At 45.4% G+C, this 21,033-nt stretch overlaps 1 protein-coding gene and 1 long non-coding RNA gene across 48 annotated transcripts in view; one reads left to right on the top strand and one right to left on the bottom strand.

The window, feature by feature from the left end:
* LOC135105617 (PDZ and LIM domain protein Zasp-like) overlaps positions 1 to 21,033 on the bottom strand; it is a 104,354-nt gene that overhangs the window by 20,415 nt on the left and 62,906 nt on the right. For 24 of the 46 annotated variants that reach the window (XM_064013916.1, XM_064013914.1, XM_064013940.1 and 21 more), the window contains exons 3-11: positions 15,928 to 16,033; positions 14,068 to 14,541; positions 12,664 to 12,717; positions 10,673 to 10,791; positions 9,764 to 10,011; positions 4,417 to 4,549; positions 1,810 to 1,895; positions 1,334 to 1,436; positions 927 to 981 (exon numbers count right to left, since the gene is read on the bottom strand). In XM_064013916.1, coding sequence (XP_063869986.1) covers positions 927 to 981; positions 1,334 to 1,436; positions 1,810 to 1,895; positions 4,417 to 4,549; positions 9,764 to 10,011; positions 10,673 to 10,791; positions 12,664 to 12,717; positions 14,068 to 14,541; positions 15,928 to 16,033 — 1,378 coding nt within the window. Of the gene's footprint in view, positions 1 to 926; positions 982 to 1,333; positions 1,437 to 1,809; positions 1,896 to 4,416; positions 4,550 to 4,746; positions 4,877 to 9,175; positions 9,370 to 9,763; positions 10,012 to 10,672; positions 10,792 to 12,663; positions 12,718 to 14,067; positions 14,542 to 15,927; positions 16,034 to 21,033 lie in introns of all 46 variants that reach the window. The other 22 variants (XM_064013915.1, XM_064013954.1, XM_064013919.1 and 19 more) reach the window with 17 other exon arrangements.
* Positions 1 to 21,033, top strand: part of LOC135105622 (uncharacterized) — a 93,735-nt gene that overhangs the window by 16,379 nt on the left and 56,323 nt on the right. The window lies entirely within an intron of this gene.

Here is a 21,033-nt window from a genome sequence, read left to right as displayed (position 1 = left end):
GAGGAAAGGTTAGCATATGAGTACTAGGTTCACTTCTCCCAGTTGCTCATTGGTTTAATACTGCCTACTATGCCATTACTTTCTATGTGCTAACGTGATAATGCTACAGTGGGGACACAGGGTGATGCTATGGGGAAGGTTTATGTGACAGGTTCCCTATGTTCAAGTGCTCATTAACTCTGATGGTGTGCTACAGTGTATGGTGTGGTGAGGGGCTTGTTGCTGTGGTTACTCAAGACCTGGCAGCATATCCCGTGCACATTCACTACCCAACATGTCCCGTGCACATTCACTACCCAACATGTTCCGTGCACATTCTGTACCCGGCAAATCCCGTGCACATTCAAGATCCAGCATATCCCGTGCACATTCAAGATCCAGCATATCTCGTGCACACTCAATACCTAGCATACCCCGTGCACGTGCACCATCCAGGGTTAAGGCTGCTTGCTGTCTCCACCACCACCACTACTACGGCTACCTGTTAATCAAGGGTGGTGGAGATGACACATCTCCACCAGGTGTTACTGTATGGAGTGGCATGACATCTCTCCATTCAGAATCATAATGCATTTTTAGGATGTTACCTCATGAATGCATGACACATACATACACCTCCATTCCCAACCAATGTGCGTATTAAAGGTGTTATTACTTCATAGATCACTTACGGCGTAGCACAACACACTTCCATTCCAACTACTCACTCTGCATGATAGCTTAGAGAAAGTTGACTTCATTGTCAACTTAGATGATATGACAGTTTTCTCATCATTATCCTACCCATATTAAAGTGTTACTTCATCAACGCACGTGCCACAGTCCATCTTATAAGACAGTCTGAACTCATCCCTATATACACAAGGGCTGGGAACTCCTCGCTGGCCTGTACTCTTATGTTAAAGCAAACTTGAGGCGGTACTTACAGCGGCGGCCTTGACCGCAGAGGCAGGCAGGGCTCCCGAAGGTGTTGGAGCACCTCTGTTGGAGAGAAAGTGACATAAGTTTTGTTGCTGAAAAGGAATGACAGTAAAATCAAGTAACTGATTAAAATTTTACATTTTCATATGTTACATAAGGTGTTGCAGTGCATCCAGTGTTCCTATAACTCGAAGTGACAACTAATTTGTCCTTGCTTTTTTTAGGGTACGATAATATAATGTAATGCACACATAACTTCAAAACCTAAAAGGAATTACATGTATGCATTCACTGATCATTATCTTATCTTTCCCCATTAACAGAAGAATTCATTGTTTAATAGATGTACAGGCAAATTAACTAAATGATTATGCTGTTTCATTCCTACAGTAATGGAAAATGTTGAACTCACGGCTTCACGATGATGGGATCCATGTTAGGGGCAGGTGGGTGGTGGCGGGCAGCCTGCTTGGCATGCACGTCGCAGTACAGCTTCTCGTTGATGTTGTAGTAGCCTGAGAACACAAACATGATTAACGCTCACACTCAAATCTTCTGACAATCAGTCAAACTGGTCTATATTACGGGGTCTTTCTTTTACCTGCATCTCCAACGATGACTGGAAAGCAATGAACTTTGGTAACTTCCCTGAAATACTTGAGGGTCAAAGAGATGTATACGCCTCTAACCAAGTTGTGTTAAGTGTTGCGTTGTGTTGAGCTGGACGAACATACGGGAAGGGAACTACTATGGATGGAAGGGGAAGAAAGGAAAGAAGGAAGGAAAAACAAAGGAAGGACAGTAATTTACCGAAACTCCGGAGGAAGGAAGGAGGAAAGGAGAGGAAAGAGATAGTAACAGAGAAGAGCGAGGAGGAGTCACACTTACCGACATTCTTGAGGGAGGAGCCACACGTGGCGCACTTGAAGCAGTCAGCGTGCAGACTCTTATTCTTTACGCGGACGAACACTCCGCTGAAACACACACAGTCGTGCTGTCAGTCAGGTGGCGCGTGCCTTCCTCCACCCACCTTCACCCTCCCACCCAGTGCCCCATGCAACCTTCACCCACGAATACCGAGCGCACAGTTATAACTCTCGAAGTGCTCGCCGAAAATATGCAGTCACTCTCCACTGAGTCAAAGTGCTTGCCCAAGTTAGCAATCATCAGCCTCTGAATCATGCAGTGCTGTCTGAAGCTATTAATCATTTGACATTTATCCTCCAAGAGATGCAGTACTTGCCGAAGTTCGCATTCGTCAACCTCCGAGACACGCATTACACGTAGTTTAGTTAGCATCTAAAAAGATGCAATATTTGCCGTAATTTATTTATGCCAGTTTAAGTGCTTCCTTATACCCACCTGTCAAGGGTATAGTGTATGTACTCTTATTTCCACATCTGTTTTTATTCATACACATTCTTGCCTCCGTGACATGCTGAACTGTCACTAGGCATGGTAAAAGCAGGTTTGCCATTGCAATATCTGCCTCATCTGCGGTAGCCTTGTTCCTCTCTCTCTAGATCTATGTCTGAGGCATCTGTCTTGTTCTTTATGTCCTGTGGGATACTTAAGTGCTGAGAGATTGGATAGTTAAGTAAAGAGAGAGTAGCCTCCTAATTTGCAAGGCTGTGTGAGAGGCGCCTGTCACTTAACAGCTACCCGTCTTTGTTTGATGGGATTGAGAAAACTGAATCTAACAAATTATTCTTTTGTTATTGCCCCTTTTGTATGTTCACCAGTTGAGTATCAACTGGACTGCTGTCCACAAGCAGCTAATTATATGACTTTTCTAGTTCTCAGTTTTGGTAGTAACAAAACTGACTCGCCCTTTTCTTTTTTTTTTTTTTTTGAAAACGCAGTTTTATATCAAATAACGATTTATTGACTTATGGAAATTAATGACAATCATTGTTCAATAAATGAAGTGTGGGACAGTGACACCATGTTGGCAATTAATGTTCCCTGCATTGCTGTTCTCCAGCAGGGAAGATACTCACCTTGAGGAGCTTCAGATGTGATCTTCTCACCATCAGAATTTTTATTTTTTTTCCTTTATTTCAGCAAGTAGCTCGTGTGCTTTCCTTTCAAATGAGGTGCCATCATCATACAATTTATTTCACAAGGCCTTATTCCTGATGAGACGTGAGGTGTTATGGGAAAGTGACGTGACCACACTTATAATAATATAGAAAATTATGTGCTAGCTAAAATTATGTCATTTGGCATATCTGAAAGATGTTGAACACTATATTGTCTGGCACGTACAAGGCCATGTTAAGGCCGCCCTGACCGAGGCAACTAAGGCAATCAGGTCGTTGTATGCAAGATGAACACGTCGAACTGTAAAACCTATTTTCTCTCTCCTTTTTCTGCCACGATCGCTCCCTCAATGCTGACGCATAACTCAGCCTCAAACATTGGCCTGGGCAGCACCTGCGTGACACCACACGTGACATGGCCATTGATTGGGTTAGGTGAGCGGGATGCCTGGTGACATGCCTGAGGACATGTCTCCAGTCCTCATTCAGAAGAACAAGGGTTTGTCAAGTAATCACCTTCATTGCATACAGATCGAAATAGACACTACGAGAAGTAGCATGCGTAGAGTGACTCAGACTGCTACGTTCAGAGAAGCTCGAGTGACAGAATTAGATTTTACTGAGGAAGTACTTGGGATGTGCAAATGTTATGTCAAGTGCCTACTAAAGGCTGAGAAAAGTTATGCCCTTTGAGTTATTCTTCTTAAGCAAATAAGATGGATAATGAAAAATGAAATTGCCAAAAACTCAAGTCTTTTAACAATGAGAAGACTCTGTATTGATATTGAGCAATGATTTATATGAATTCTTGTGGGAGTAGTTACAGAAGGATTATTATAGTGATAGTTTCATTGAAAACAATTATATATATATATATATATATATATATATATATATATATATATATATATATATATATATATATATATATATATATATATATATATATGGGAATCATATCTGGGAATTAACGAAAGGGCAAATGACAAGAGTAAGTCAGTAAGAGTTGGTCAGTTGATATGCCAGGCTCGCAGGGCACGTACGATAAGGACAGTGACATCCTTGTCGAAGGAGCAAGCGAGTGGTGAGTAAGCAACGCATTGCTCGTCAACGGTGAAGCATTGCCAGAAGCGACAGAGGGAAAACAGTAGACGAATAGAGTTACCGCGCTGCTACAAGCAGGGAGCAACAGGTGCAAAGCTAACGGAAGGGATGCTCAACAGAGGGAAAGCCGTTTAGTGCAACCCAAATTTAGCAAATAATCGAACATAGTCGTTACTTATTAGCAGCATGAGCGAGCGTTCAGACCGTTATGCTACAAAGCCTGGGCTGGAGAGGTGCGGCTGCCACCCCCGAAGCCCCTTCCTGCTGGGACGGAGCGCCGGGGGCGGGAACACGCCGGGTGCACGTATAGCAGGGCTGCGGGAGGCCAGCACCCCGCACCAGTACTCACGTAATGGGCCGTTCACATTCGGAACACTTGGTGGCTTGTGAGGGGCTAGGCTCTCCCGGGGCCCGCACCTTGGTCTCCGGGGCACGCACGCTGCGGAAGCCTGTAGCGGGCCCGGCGCTACCCGCGGGGCTGTCTGTGCCCGGGATAAAGGAACCCATTACTACCCGCTACCGAGAGCAACACAAGCCTCGCTCCCGCCGCCCACAACCCTCCAACCAACACACAGTTAGGAGGTGTTACTGGCGGCCGTCAGCGGCGTCTGGTGAGTGGAGTTAGTGGTAGGGCGAGGCGACGGGGGCAGGCGCCCTCCTGTTACCGAGTCATACTTACACTATCAGTCTACAACACTCTGAACAAATGTTTTCGCCTGGCTTCAGCTGCGTCTTGTTGGCGGTCGAATTGGCTGCACCGGCCGCTGGAAAGGGCTGAGCCACAGAAGGGGAAGAAGGGGAGGGGACCGCTGTTGGGAACACAGTCACACGAGCACCAGGTCAAGACGAGGCCAGGAAGGTGTGGCCAAGCTACTATATACAACAGCCACAGGCGTGGTGGGAGTGAAGGTTTTTAAGGGACTTTGTACAGAAACAAGTGACAGGGTTACGGGAATCAACAGCCAAGGGGATTAGTTTGTATATTGTCAGTATATCGTCATGATATGAAACACATAAAGGCAGTATAAAGGATCCTGAAAGAGAACTATTAATCATGTTGTGTGAGATAGCTATCTACAATCGTCAGTGTTTTTTGACCTAGTTGGTGGCCTCAAACTATCACTGGCCATGCTTAACTATCCTGCCGCTACGCCCATCCAGTGTGAAGCATCCTATTCTCTATAATGGCCTGGCTAGGGGGGAGTTGGTCACTACCGCCATGCAGAGCCCATGGTGGACACACGGCAACGTGCGTCTTGCCCTCACCACCAGTGCAAGAAGCCTTTGTTCTATAAAAACAGTCAAAGTTGTCAGATGGAGAAGAGTGGTTTGTGTGAGGTGGGCACCGCGTGTGTCCTCCATGGGCGACCTGCGAAACTAAGGGGCGTCCTTCTGTGCCAGCCATCCGCCGCGTCACCGCTGTAGCGGCTGTGGCGGGGCTACGTGGTGCTACGCTGCTCCTACCCTACAGAAGAGATATACGTGGAATGAGCAGGATTAGGTAGAATGTAAACATAAAATGCATAAAATAAGAAATAATCAAATGTCAGGAAAGAACATCATGAAGTGCAGACACATGTTCACCAGCAAATATTACAGTACAGTACACCACACCAAGCTACATGCAAGCAGCAGCACCAGCAGCACCCCGTGCACCACCCCATGCAGCACACTGGCACACAGCACACCGGGCGGCGCCTACCACACCCACAAACTTCAACATGGCGGACGGACGTACACGTGACTTACTTACAGGCACGGCAACGACCACGTCCTCGGCCTGTTACTGACACACTGACTGTCGAGTGGTACCACCAGGAGAATCAAGTGCCACCATTGGGATCACGGTCACAACTACCAAATCTTACTCAACCTTGTGTTATATACATATATATATATATATATATATATATATATATATATATATATATATATATATATATATATATATATATATATATATATATATATATATATATATATATATATATATATATATATATATATATATATATATATATATATATATATATATATATACACACACACACACACACACACACACACACACACACACACACGTTAACTGCTGTAACACTGATGTATGAGCTTTACTTACGGCGAAGGAATAAATATTTTTGTTGCACAAGGCTGACGCCGTTAGCTGACTGTCTTCATCATGAAATGAAGTTTACGGTGTTTAATTAGCGTGACGGGCGTCATGGTGAGTCACTCGACATGTAATGGAAGCATAGTGATCCTACACTCTGGTGTGTTGACAGGGATCGAACCCCGCAACACCACTCACCCCAGAGCTGCTGAGCTCATCGGCGGTGCTTTGCATTTGAGATTAAACATTATGAGGGTGGTGTGGTGAGATCCCGGGGCGCCCTTAGGAGGCGTGGCGCCGCTGTGTGGGCCCTGCGCGGCGCTAGGAAGTAAGGCTACCAGGCTCCCCGCTACTCTATAGGCTGAGATGCGCTAAGGTGGCTCTACCATTCATCGTGCACTACACAACGCTAGTCTCCATGTTAACACTTCCATGGAACATAATGGTCTCATACAATTCATAAATCACTTCCATATTAATTAACTCAGAGTAGTAAATGATTTAAAGCAAGAAAATATAAAGCACATTATATTATCTGTTATTGTCATTATTGTTTTATTAACATTATTTTCAGTAAGCTATTTATTCCATCAAACAGAGTATTGTATCAACCTGGGAGAACAGCGACTCTTACCTTGCAAACACCGCTTGTCCGGGACCCGAGGCTCACCCACCCACCCCTCCCTCTCTCCACTCCTCCGACCGTAAAGCCACTTTGAGGGGGTCAGACGGTGATTAACAAAGGGCAACAACTGTCATGGGTGTAATTATAATGAACCAGGGTAGCATTTACTATATATACATATATGGTGTATATTTAGTGCATTTGCTGGGAAGGGTGCCATTATTTTCACAACTTATGTACACAGGTCATTGGTTCTTAGTCTTTAGGTCAGTGGTTTTATGTTTTTATGTTTTTTTTTTTTTTTTTGTCAAGGAACTGTCACGTGCGTGTGACTAACAGGACAAAAGCCCGCATTCAGAAACGCTTTGCTTTATCACCTCGACTATTTTCAAAGGTCACAGAGATGATTAACTGGGTTCTGGAGTGTTTCTCCTGTTCACAATTTAGAAATCTTTTTAATCTGTCACTAGAACAGTAAAAATCGCCCTCAGAAAAACCCGAGTAATTTCAACTAGAGCATTTTGAAAATAGTGGAGGCGCGGCGCAAAAACGTTTCAGAACATGGTCCTTTCACTTCAAGCTGTGCCAACACGGAGCGCAGCTTGCCGGCGACAAGGACGTCACTCCCTCTGCAAACACGCGTGGCAGCACCTCTGATATTCACCGCCTAGTTATATCTTCTGGGAGACGGACATTAAGGGAACTTTTATACTTTCTTTTCAGTCCGGGGTGGAGGAGAGGTTAAGTGGCTAATTGGTACATGAGAGCCCGAGCCAAGGAGGGGAGCACAGGCGAGTCCAAAAGAGTGTATTGTATCGTAGTGGTTATTCATTAAGATGACAAGATGCGCCCAGTGTATCATAACAGGCATTCATTCTTAGGTGTAGTCATTCACGTAGTATAGATATTGTATAGTCATGGTCAAAGTCTGTTAACGTGTCACACTCCTTGTCTCTACGTTTAGTGTTTGATCTTCCACCTTAAGTCCTCTGATCTACTGACGATTCCCTTACAACGCCTGACAACTGACAGACTCTAAGCATCTTGGAGGACTCAAGATTTATGGCAAACGCAAAACATAGTGGAGGTGAGTGTGGCAGGTTGCTCGTCCTTGACCATACCACCTTTCAGTCCATGCATGTACGTACCACGAGCGAACGTGCACGTACTCCTGAACCTTTAGTTGTACGTTGTTGTGGTTGTGATGAGTTATGTGTGCCAGCATCAGTCACTCAATCAATTAATTAATCATCAATCAGAATGTGTCGTGCGGCAGTCATGTTGTACAAATTAATCATGAAAAGATTTAGAAAAGAAAATTGAAAAAATAAATAAATATAATTCATGCTTATCGAGCGATCATTCATAGTTATTGTGTGTACCGGATGCATGGTGAGGAATGACTACTAAAGTGGTGTTTGGAATGCAAGGGAGGCAATTTTGCGTTAGTGTTGAGAGAGAACAATCAATCAGTGTGTGTCTCATTGGCGCTTCCCTTCTGCTCCTCTCCTCGCCTCGCACAAAGCCATTGCTGTACAGTCTTCGTAATCACGTGGGATAAGAAAAAAACTGCTTCCATTGCAACACGTATCGCAGAAAGTAAAAAACAAGAAAATCCCAATATATACTGAAACGACGGTCTGTTAGAGTAAGAGAAAACAGACTGAATTGTGAAGCAGTTTTTCCCATATATCTTCAGCACAGGGCATGTGGCCAAAACCCAAACCCAAAAGTGAACTTAAAAAAAGGAAAAATAATAATGTGAAAAATTCAATGTCTACTAAATAGTAAGCCAAGTATTTGAAATCATGGTATCGTGTTTGAATGTGAGAGAGACAGAGGCAGAGAGATATACGTAGAGAGGTGCGTTAGTCGTGATGGCCCAGAGCAACGAGGCTGGTAGGGAGTGAGTGAGAGAACAATACGTGATAGTAATCATGGTGACGTTGTGTGTTAGGCTGTGGTTACACATGCAGCTCAGGTTACAGTGAAGGTAAGTGTCGGTGTGATGAGGTTAGCCGTGGCTCTACGTTGTGCCCTGACCGATGTGTACACCTGTGTGTGTGTGTGTGTGTGTGTGTGTGTGTGTGTGTGTGTGTGTGCGCGCGTGCGTGCGAGTGTGCTTGTTTGAGTATACTTGTAGTGTACTCGTACCGCCCCTCCCCGGTCTCTAATCCTCACGCCCCTCCCACTCCTGGTGTATACATATTACGTACACGTGGATTTGATAACGTGCGAGTACCTGCATTTATGTGTGTGTGTGTGTGTTTGTGTGTGAGAAAGTGCCTAGTGTCCCCTTCTCTTCCTGCCCTCCTGTGCCTCCCTGTGGTGTTCCTACAACTGAGGTGGCTTCCCGCGCCCCGGTACACTTACCGTAGTCGTCTTCAGCGAGGGATTGCTGGAGAATCTTGAAGGAGTACCCTTGAGCAACATCCTTTTCAGGGCTTGAGTAGCTGGTAACCTCACCTTCAGGCTCCTTGACAGGGTTACTGTCCATCTCCTGCACCATGCGAAGCACGTCAGAAGTCTTGCCGTCGTAAGCTCGTTCGTTCTTCATGAAGTTGACTCTACTCGTACATGGCAGCATCAGTGGTGGTGGTGGTGCAAGTGAGGTTGTTGTTGTTGTTGTTGTTGTTGTTGTGGTGGTGATGGTGGTGGTTGAGGTGGTGGTGGTAGTGGTGGAGCAGGCACGATGGGGAAAGAGGGAAGGGACAAATCAAGAAAATCATGCAGTCAAAAAAATGTTTGGCCGGTGCACTAACAAAACACACGCACACACAGTCACACCCTGCCGAAGTAACAGCTCCCTCAAGCCCGGAAGCGTGGAGCATCACCCTGCGGTGGCGTTGCCTGTGGATTTAGAAAAAATGGGGAGTGTGGGAGCATGCAGGACACACCGGCACCGCCAGAGAAAACCACGAGAGTGAGTAGTGTTTGTACACGGAGGGCGGCGGTGGTCACCTGGCTGGGACGGGGCCGGAGCCGGGGCAGGGGCAGGGGCAGGGGCAGGGGCCGCGGCCGGGGCCGGGGCCTGCCGGGCCGCCGATGGCTTCGGTCGTGGAAACTCGGGAGGAGGCTCAACCTCCTTGTTGAAGGGGAGGTAGGCAGGTTGTCGAGACTTCCGGTCGTCAAGGTCTCCGTGGATAAGTTTGTACGTGGGAGACTCTGTTTGGATCTTAGCCTCCTTCGCGTACTTCTTGAAGTTGATGCTGTACTCGCGACACACACGCACAGACAGACAGACGCACACACACGTGAAGGGGGACCAGCACATTAGATAAGTTATCGTGAACATATATTAGCTAATAAATAACTAGCATGAAATTTTTGCTCCCTTAGGGGACTAAAATTCTGCTATTTCCTCGATAACAAAAGAAACCAAGCCTTATAATAATAATAATAATAATAATAATAATAATAATAATAATAACAATGATAATAATTGCCATTATTATCATTATAATAACAGCAGCAACTAAAGCAAATAAAAAATCCCTTGCAGATATTAGGAAGCGTATATACGTTAATTGTCAAGATCTGCTATTAGTCAGGCTGAATCTACGCAAGCTTAACGTAACGAGTCCCTTCATGCTCTTCCCATCTTTTCTCATCTCCACCTTCACTCTTAATCTCCTTTGCCAGCTTTACTTCTCCGCCTCCTCTCCTTTCCCATCATCTTTTATCTACTTCACCCCTCATCTCCATACACACACTCCCTCTTGTCATATCCTTTACCATGCATCTTTTCTCCTTCCCACATTCTTTCCTTCTACTGCACCCTCATCCTACCCTCCATTTCCTCATTCTTCTCCTCACATGCCCTTGCCTTTCGTTATCCTTCCTCTCTATAAACTTCCCTGCTGTGCTTACCCGAGGCATCCCTTCCCCAGCACTTCGGCTTGGGCAGACAGGGTCTCGGCGATGTTGTCTTCGCTGTACAGTTGCAGGGGCGTGTTGTACTGGGCGTTCACGATCTGCTGTCCATTCACCTGCAGGAGGGCGAAGCGTGAGTAACGGTCAGGGGGCGTGATGGAAGGTGAGGGAGACTGGGTGAGATGGGGAAGGGATTAGAAAGACAGTGAGGATGAGAAGGGTAGAGGGAAAGGAATTGGAGGTGAGGAGACAGAAGAAAAGATCGAGAATAAAGGAAAAAAAGGTACTGATAGAAGTAAAGAGACAGGGAAAATAAATATGAGAATAGTAGAATTGTGAGAGGTAGAGGAGGAATGGAAAATTTGGGAGAAAACAGAGTGGGACCAAAAAAAGGTGTTGGCGGAAGAGGTGAGATGGAAGAAGAACATGGTGTGGGAGGAAAAGTGAGATTGAAAAAAGTGTAATCAAGAGAAACATATTTTACAAAATAAAAGTTTTTTTTTTCCGAACCTGTAGTCTGTATCTTTAATTTCCTGCAACTGTTAATGCGCTTGAATTTATTTATTACACTTAAAATATCAACTTCAAAGATCAAATTACTTATGTATTTTACTTTAAAGTGATCATTTAACTTCAATGCAATAAGTTTCTTACATCTCTAAATACACTACAACTTATTACATATGTTATCTTATCAAAGAGCAGCTGAGGTCAAATGAAGTCGTTAAGAGTTCGTGGGAAATTGAATACAATGCACAACAGTTAAATGACACGTAAAAATCAAGGGAGAAGAGGTCAGTTATGTCAGTTATGGAGACTTGACCTGTCCATGACCTCAGCCGCTCCCTTGTCCAGTATACGTTAGAGTAGCCTTAACAATAACTAGTGGCACAGCGCGGCATGACAGGAACGCCTACTTGAGGTGCCATACTCACCATGCAAGGTTAAGAGAATACCATCAACTGTAGCGGCGCTAACAACTTAGTGACGCCAAAATCATTACCAACAACCTTAATGGCAGCACCAGCAACTTACTTCAGTCTAGTGCCACTACAAGTACTAGCAATGCCAATGTAGTGCCATCATACCCATCAACAATAAGACTACCAACATTAGTGCCACCAACATCAATCCACACTACCAGTTTAGTATACATGTTATTGTCGTTATTTTACACCAAAAGATGCATATGGAAGCTCATTAAACTTATCAGTACAGTACACATTAAATCATCTGCGTAACCAACTTTACGTATCTCCTGCGTTAAATGTCAGGTAGAGGACACCAATTATCAAAAGGGCAGGTGTTTCCGATGACATGGCGCCCGATAACCTCTTCCAGGAGACATGTCGGGACAGGGGAGAGGGGAGACGAGGGTAGGGTGTATCATAAGACGGACACCACGACCGACAAGACTTTTCCGGTCTAGATTTAAAGTTATTCACTGTTCTAATTCACCTCCCGCTCCCTCCACCCCCGACGTGTTTCAGATGAGGTTCCTGGGCGCCACCCGTTCAGACCTGCACAGTGAAGTGTTAGTGTTTAGTGTTAAGGTTTAGTGTTTCATTGTCTCCATGCGCTGGTCAGACTTCAGCCACGATATTCGAGTCGGACAAGAAGAGAACATGCGGTAAATCTGTAAATACGAGTAGCTTTTTCTTGCCGTCGATGTCGTGTGTAGCGACAGCCTGGGTTTGTTTGTCAGTCTGCGGCGGCGGTAGTTGGGGTAGGGTGGAAAGGGATGCGCGCACACACACACACACACACACACACACACACACACACACACACACACACACGGGAAGGAGTAAGTGAGAGGACACAACACAAAACCAGGCGAGTTTTTAAAGCAGGCAAAGCAGATAGAAAAGAGCGATCCACGTGAACATAAAGCGAGAACGAAAGCCACGGACAAGAAACACACCCACCCACCCACACACACACACACACACACACACACACACACATGCACACGCTGTCATCTTCACCTCAGCAAACGGACGCGCCTTCACGTTGTGTTTGACGCCTACCGGAGCAACATGCTGAAACAGGATGCCATTATGCAACCAGTATACCTGCCAGGGACATTGAGGGGAGGTGGAGGAGATGCACAAGGGGAGAATGCAATGAGAGAGGCAGGCTGTGGGAGGAGGTTCGAGAGGGAGAGTAGGGTGGGAGGTGATGTGTGAAATGGGGAGGGACCAGAGAGTGCAGGTGGTGGGCATGGGGCGTGTCAAAGCGTAGGGGAGTGAGAGAGGACCATATTCTGAAACACTTCTGCGCTGCACATCAACTACTTTCAAAAGGTTCTATGTAGTTGAGGTGACACGGGTTTTTAAGAGTGTTTTTTTATGGTTCCGGTGAAAGATTGACAAGATTTCTACATTGTTAACAGGAGAAACTCTTGAGAACCCGGCTAATAATTTCAGTGGCCTTTGAAAATAGTCGTGGTGAGAGAGCAAAGCATTTCTAAATACGGGTAAGAGGGGAGACGGTTTGAAAGTGGGCAATGACTAAGGGACAGTGTATCTGGAAGGGCAAGAGTGAGTCAACACCAAGAATAAAAACTGAGGTAAAGCCCCCACCAAAAGCATTTTATGTCTTAGATGAGGTCCAAAGGCAGATAAACTCATAGGTAATATTTGGCACATAGCTGACTTCCGTGTTGACTGGTAACTCTTTGGACTTCACCTGTTTCAATTTGCTGTTGAAATTGAACTAGATGAGATGTAGTACTTTAAGAGGAATTAACTGTACAATAATAAACCTTATAGGAGATGAGAAAGGAAGACAAATAGTGCGAATGATGTTTTTAAGATTGTCATATACAACATCCTTTACCTTTGTTTTGTTTTTATACATTATATTACAGTCGTTCCCTGCAGTCTGAAGGCGGCTTCTCACCCACATGTAATTTTTTTTTTTGTCGTATACCAGTGTGTAAGCGTCTTTGTGTGAGGGTGACGTGGATCGTGCCTCGAAAAAGTGTCGCCGCGGATACAGACAGTCGCGGAGGAAATGCTGCTGGAAGGAGTTTGAAGAAAAGCGCCCAAGCATAGGTGTGTGTGTGTGTGTGTGTGTGTGTGTGTGTGTGTGTGTGTGTGTGTGTGTGTGTGTGTGTGTGTGTGTGTCCGGAAGAAATACCGGAAAGAGTTGCCAGAAAAGCGCCCAAGCATTGTGTGTGTGTGTGTGTGTGTGTGTGTGTGTGTGTGTGTGTGTGTGTGTGTGCGCGCGCGCGCGCGCGCCCGAGAGAGAGGTTGTGTTTGGCGCGTGAGAGAAAAAAGAGGTGGTTGTGCCCGGAAACAAGTCTGTCTACCGCTACTCCAGCACTAGCCAAGCTCCCCGCTAGCGGGAGACGGCGACGTAAGTCAGCGTCCAAAGCGTCATCTTACTTCGTTATTCCTGCGCGTGAGGGCGTCGTGATCGGCCTCGGAACTACTGGAGGAGGCGTTGCTGGCTAGGGAGTACTTTCGCTGGTGGCCTGGACCGCTGTTGTGTGTGAAGGAGGCGCTGAAGAGGTTTTCTGTGCTGCTGCTGGATTTTGGGCTGACGCCGCGCGCCGTCTGGTGCACATTGATTGTGTTTACATTTTCCTTGTCGAGCGTCATCTTGAGGAAGTTCTTCGCGTTCTCTTTGTTTAGGGAAATGGTTGGGGAGGTGCTGGTCAGGAACCCGCTGGGGCTAGTGCTACCTGATGTGCTCCTGGAGGAGGCGCCGCTGAGGGATGCCCCAGCCATCTCCTCTGAACTGTTAGAGAGGGGACTTCTGATGATGGTGGAGCCGGGTGTGTAGGTGGGCTGGGACCCCGTGAAGCCGGGGAAGGGGCGCGCCACCACGTTGTGGTTGGAGCCGATGTGACGCACGGGCTGTGGCGGGGAAGGGAAAACACAAAGGGTTAGTATGGACACACACCAACACGCGGCCCTCGGCGACACCTACACTCACACCCACCTCCACCGCCACGACACTGGGGAGTTACTGGGGTGCTGGGGTGGTGGTGGGGGCGCAGTGAGCCTCGCTGAGGGGCTTGGTTAAGAGCGAGGGCGCCATGAGGCTGCATGGCCACGGTATGTTAAAGGCTGGCCTCCTACACTACTACTTCAAAGGTTATCATACAGCTGTCTAGGATAACACACTATTAGGTGAACCACTAAAGTAATAAGAGGAGAGCCGTGTTGTATGAACACACGTATACACAACTATTGCAAAGCTGAGGAACGAGAGTGTGGCGGCGCAACACAAACCAAAAATCAACACACCACACGTCAAACAACGACCGCCACACTGCTCGCAATAACAAAAAAAAAAAAAAAAAAAATATATAAAACAAAATAAAAACAGCACACGCTATGGAACTATATGTATTTTCAAAGGACTATGAAGCAACACTTACATGCTGAATGAGGAGAGGAGTAAAAGTATATATAACCGTGAGGGAAGGGCATGCTAGGGCGTTAAAGCGTAGGAATATACGCCGCAGGGTTGCACCACACGTGTCTGCCGCGGTGGTGAGCGGGGGAAGGGTGGCTGGGAGGGGCCAGACACCGGCGAGGCGCCAGGATCCTGTGTGTCACGACATCACGGCACCGCGTCAGGTCCTCCACAGCCTTCACCTTCACTGCCACCTCTCTGCTTCTCTCCCCAGGCGGTGCAGTGGCTTGCTTTTCGTTTTCCGTTCAGCGGCAAGACTCACTCGATCAGTCATCACGTGTTTCTGCTTCATACCCTTTAAAAGCTTGACGCGCATCTTTATTTTAACCTTACAGTTCTTCCGGTAGACATGCAGGGCTAGAAGCTTTAGGTATTTACCGCATAGCGTGTATAAGAACGAGCCTCTGTTATGTTTTCTGGGAAGGCAAACATGATTCGTAATAAAGGTTTTCTTGACTGCCTGTCTCTTATTTATCGTACGGAACTGTGAAACATGCTTCGTCTTTTGAGCCCTGGCCTGCACGTGGCTTCTTTTCTCTTTCGGAGAATTACGTGTTGCAGCTTACTAAAATGAACACCTTGCAGAATAATAATAATAATAATAATAATAATAATAATAATAATAATAATAATAATAATAATAATAATAATACAACGTACAGTGTAAGAGTAAATGTTTAGTGTGTATTACATTTACAGCCTGTAAATAAAAAAACAACATCATGGATTAGCTTGTCGCATGGAACAGTGTAAGAGAGAGAGAGAGAGAGAGAGAGAGAGAGAGAGAGAGAGAGAGAGAGAGAGAGAGAGACCTGCCTCACCTTCTTGTTGGCAGCAAGAGAAGTGTTAGTGGCTACCGGTACGCCCTCTGGAGTCGTCTTTACTTGGGCCAAAGGCGTCACCTGCGGCCGCCACACCTGGGAACCCCTGCAATGATAACGATCATGTCAATAATAATAATAATAATAATAATAATAATAATAATAATAATAATAATAATAATAATAATACTGTAATAAGGGTAAAGGATCACGAAAAAAAAATCATTCACATCAGCTATTTTGGAATGGCTTATGAGAGGTTACAGCAGATGAGGTTAGCTTACGTATACTTAATATAATGTAATTTAGCATAACGAAACGTAAACATAAGAACATAAGAACATAAGAAATAAGGGAAGCTGCAAGAAGCGACCAGGCTTACACGTGGCAGTCCCTGTATGAAACACACCTACCTATTTCCATCTGCTATCCCCATCCATAAACTTGTCTAATCTTCTCTTAAAGCTCTCTAGTGTCCTAGCACTAACTACATGATTACTGAGACCGTTCCACTCATCTACCACTCTATTTGAGAACCAATTTTTTCCTATCTCCCTCCTAAACTTAAATTTTTCAAGCTTGAACCCGTTATTTCTTGTTCTACCCTGGTTGCTGATCCTAAGAATTTTGCTTACATCTCCCTTGTTATAACCCTTATACCACTTAAAGACTTCTATTAAGTCCCCTCTTAACCTACGTCTCTCTAAAGAATATAAATTTAACAGCTTCAACCTCGCCTCGTAAGGAATACTCCTCATCCCCTGTATCCTTTTAGTCATTCTCCTCTGTACTGATTCTAATAGACCTATATCTTTCCTGTAATGTGGGGACCAGAACTGCACCGCGTAGTCTAGATGAGGTCTGACCAGCGCCAAGTATAACTTTAATATTACTTCCGGTCTTCTACTTTTAACACTCCTAAAAAATAACCTAACCTAACATTACCTAACCTAATTTACCTAATCCAATAGTCTTCTCTACCTCTATAATAATCATGCGACTCAATACTACTACTACTACTACTACTACTACTACTACTACTACTACTACTACTAATAATAATAATAATAATAATAATGATAATAATAATAATATTTTTTATCAGAGTCTCACTAACTACAAGATGTCACCGTTGTCACTCTCTCCCATCTGCTCCGTGTCACGTGAAGGTGATGAGCTTTCTCTTTGCTGTAATTATTTAAGCATGCAAGAATATAATAAGCGTCTCGTGCCTCGTCTTATGCCTTTTCTTTTTGCTTTTCCTGTTCCACTTTTTTCTTTTATCATGAGTTTAGTTTCCTCCATTCTCATTGTTATTATGTCTCTGTATTCTCTACTTAGTCTACATTTTTTTTCTTCTCTCGATCTGCGTCTCTCTCTCTCTCTCTCTCTCTCTCTCTCTCTCTCTCTCTCTCTCTCTCTCTCTCTCTCTCTCTCGTTCACTATGTATTTTCTTTAAGCCAATTCCTCCTTACATGTCTATTTTCTTTGTTTATCCCTCTGTTCTTGAACCTCTTCTGTATTAGCATGCCTCCTTCACTATCTCTCTCTCTCTCTCTCTCTCTCTCTCTCTCTCTCTCTCTCTCTCTCTCTCTCTCTCTCATTGCTTCATTTCCACTGTTGCGTCATCCCCTTATCGCTGTTGATGTCCCTCTTTCGCCTCACTCCCTTAACTCCTACGCATCAGGAGGAAGAGGAGGAGAAGGAGGAGGAGGGAAGGGGGTGAGAGACTGTTAGCTAGGGGTGCGATCTACTGTTGAAGGGGTGAGGGATGTGTCAGGGTGATAGGGTGAGAGTTGAGTGGGGGGTAACTTAGAGTGATTAATGTGAGTGTTCATAGCACAGTGAGAGTTGCAGGGAGGTGAAAGGAGGTGAGGAGAGAAGTGAGAAGGGTGAGGGTGAGTGAAGGTTAGAAAACAGCGTTATTGGTGGTCGTAAGGGGATACTCTCTCTCTCTCTCTCTCTCTCTCTCTCTCTCTCTCTCTCTCTCTCTCTCTCTCTCTCTCTCTCTCTCTGACGCAACGCAACCCGGTAACAAAGTGCTGGAGAACGTGTAGGGAGGAATTTCCTGAGCTCCTGCATATGTAACACTCCCTTTTGGCTTTCACTGTGGGAGGAGGAGGAGGAGGAGGAAGAGGAGGAGGAGGAGGAGGAGGGGAGAGGGATCAGATGGAGGAGCAATCTTTCATTCTGATTCATCACATTTTATTTAATACACACACACACACACACACACACACACACACACACACACACACACAGTTCTCTCTCTCTCTCTCTCTCTCTCTCTCTCTCTCTCTCTCTCTCTCTCTCTCTCTCTCTCTCTCTCTCTCTAGACACAACAACGGGATAAAGTTACCGTTAAAATTCCTCAACACTGCAGTGCAAAACCAATGAAGTGCTGGAGATTACCAAGAAACCTTCCGCGAGATGAAAGAAGCTTTGATGATTTGTTGAATTTTAAATAGTCCTCAAAAAAAGAAATAAGTACTGAAAACCGCACTCATAAACCGTGACAGATGAACAATGTTAGCAATACGCGGCGCAGTTTTCTGTTGCCTTATCTATGCAAAATAAAGGACACTGCGAAACTAAAGGTCGTTTAGCTTATACTTTCAAGGACGAGGTTAATTTGGTCCCTTTTATTTTTTTGCCCGACAGATCTCGCACGAATTGAATTGATTGGATAATTTTTCTTGGTGCCTCAAAAACTCGGCTTGTATGGCGCGTTGGAATAAGTGTAATGGCAGAAAATTGTCACCAAAACTTTTTTCTTTTGTTTTACACTGATGCAGGGCGCTCAAATAGTGTATATTAGTTAGTCATTTCGTTTGCTTAGATAACTTCATGACTTGTGTATTTAGCTTGTTCTTGAAGTGGACAACTACATGAAGCACTTAACGAGAAGGCGGAGAAACAATACTTCTCTTAGGAAATCTCGCCACAATGAAGAACACGTATAACCAAGACTTCAAAATGTCGTTACTTCCAAAACAGTGACAGGTAATACAATTCATGCGGGTCTGTTACCTTTAGCGCCATTCTACATGAGGTTCCGGCTTGCCAAAAGGAGGGCACGAGACTTTGGAGCGTGTTACCGAACGACATTTCCTTTCCTGTGTGATGGATTCGCTATAGTAAGAAATATAACTAAGGAGAATCTCAGCACAGAAACACGCGATGAACATTTCGTGGAGGACAAGTAAGGACAGCGAACTCAAATGTCGACTTTCTACAGACGTTTAAATTCCCCGACGGAGTATCGCCACCATCAGCCAAGTTGTCAATGGAGTGAAGGAAGTCCCTGCCTGGTGCTGCCTTCAAATGCACTGCCATAAATACGTTCTGAAATAGACTAGACTTTCCCTTATTTTACCTTCCTATACTCAACAGAAATCCATGAAGGCAAGCTCATATTTATCGCCATGTGTGTCATATTTTATTTATTTTTTTCCTAAATTTAGTGCTAGACCACCTAATTTGAAAGGAAAGGTTAAGGTTTAGTCTCTCTCTCTCTCTCTCTCTCTCTCTCTCTCTCTCTCTCTCTCTCTCTCTCTCTCTCTCTCTCTCTCTCTCTCTCTCTCAAGGAGCGTGATGGCTATGCTGACAGCCCCCATCACTCCCTCATCCACTCCAATCCATCCTTACCCCTTCCCCACGATGATCACCCCCACTCTCCCTCCCCCGGACCAGGTCAGGGTCGCGTTGAGGGACTGGAAAAAATGTCTGGAGGAGGAGGAGAGGAGGAGGAGGAGGAGGAGGAGGAAGGAGGAGGAGGAGGAGGAGGAGGAGGAGGAGGAGGAGCCTGTGGGTAAACATTTGAACAAGCATGAACAATATCTTCTCTTTTTTCCCTTTCTTTACACCACATCATTCTCTCTCTCTCTCTCTCTCTCTCTCTCTCTCTCTCTCTCCTCTCTCTCTCTCTCTCTCTCTCTCTCTCTCTCTCATCTCTCTCTCTCTCTCTCTCTCTCTCTCTCTCTCTCCTCCTTTTCCTCTTCTGATAACAGTGTTTCTCCACAAAAGTCATTAGTTGCTGCACCACGTCTAGTTTGCCAAGAGGAAAGGAACGCCACACTATGGAAGACAAAATGCCCATGTGTGAATTTTCCTCAGCGATACTTTGTGGGGTGGATTCGGTTCTGATACACAGGATAGAACGTCTGTCTCATTAGCCTCTCCACACACACACACACACACACACACACACACACACACACACACACACACACACACACACACACACACACACACACCACGCTGGCACTACTACCACCATTAATAACAACAACAGCAAAGACAATTACCTTACGCGTTCCTGCAAGTATTAGTCAGAGTCGAGTTTGGCAATGGTGGTGGTGGCGATGGTGGTGGTACGTAGTGATGGTGATGGTGGTGGTGGTGGTGGTGGTACGTGGTGGCTTTGTACCCTCTTCACTTTCTTATTCCTTTTCCTAACTTCTTTTCCCCCCTTTTCGTCTCTTTCTCCCTCCCCCATTCTTCTCTTCACTTTTCCCCCTTTTCGTCTCTTTCTCTCCCCTCATTCTACTCTTCACTCTCACCTCCCATTGTCTCGTAACTCCTCCTCCTCCTCCTCCTCCTCCTCCTCCTCCTCCTCCTCCTCCTCCTCCTCCTCCCGTCCTTGAAGTATACAATTGCCTTCATAATTGATCCATCCTTTTCTACAGGCAGAGTTTCAGAACTGAGTCGGTCACACTTATCCTGTCAGTCAGCTACCCAGTCAGCTAGTCAGCAAACCAGTACACCAGTTCCTAAGCCACCCTACAAGCCAGCCAGTCTTTTAGTCACCCACAAGTCAGTCAGTTCTTCAGGAAGTCAATTCATTAATTCTTCAGTCGGTCAGTCAGGCATTCACTCAACCATTCAGTGAACCAAACAGGGTATTCAGGCAGCCAATTAGTCAGGTAAGTAGTCATTCAGCTAGCTAGTCATTCAGCCAGGTAGTCATTCAGCCAGTCAGCAAGTCAACCAGCTAGTCATTTAACCAGCTAGTCAGTCAACCAACTAGTCATTCAACCAGCCAGCCATTCAGCCAGCTAGTCATTCACCCAGTTAGCCATTCAGCCAACCAGAGAGAGAGAGAGA

Source organism: Scylla paramamosain, chromosome 12, assembly GCF_035594125.1.
Source record: "Scylla paramamosain isolate STU-SP2022 chromosome 12, ASM3559412v1, whole genome shotgun sequence".
Lineage (NCBI taxonomy): Eukaryota > Metazoa > Arthropoda > Malacostraca > Decapoda > Portunidae > Scylla > Scylla paramamosain.
This window is presented reverse-complemented; position numbering and strand designations above follow the sequence as displayed.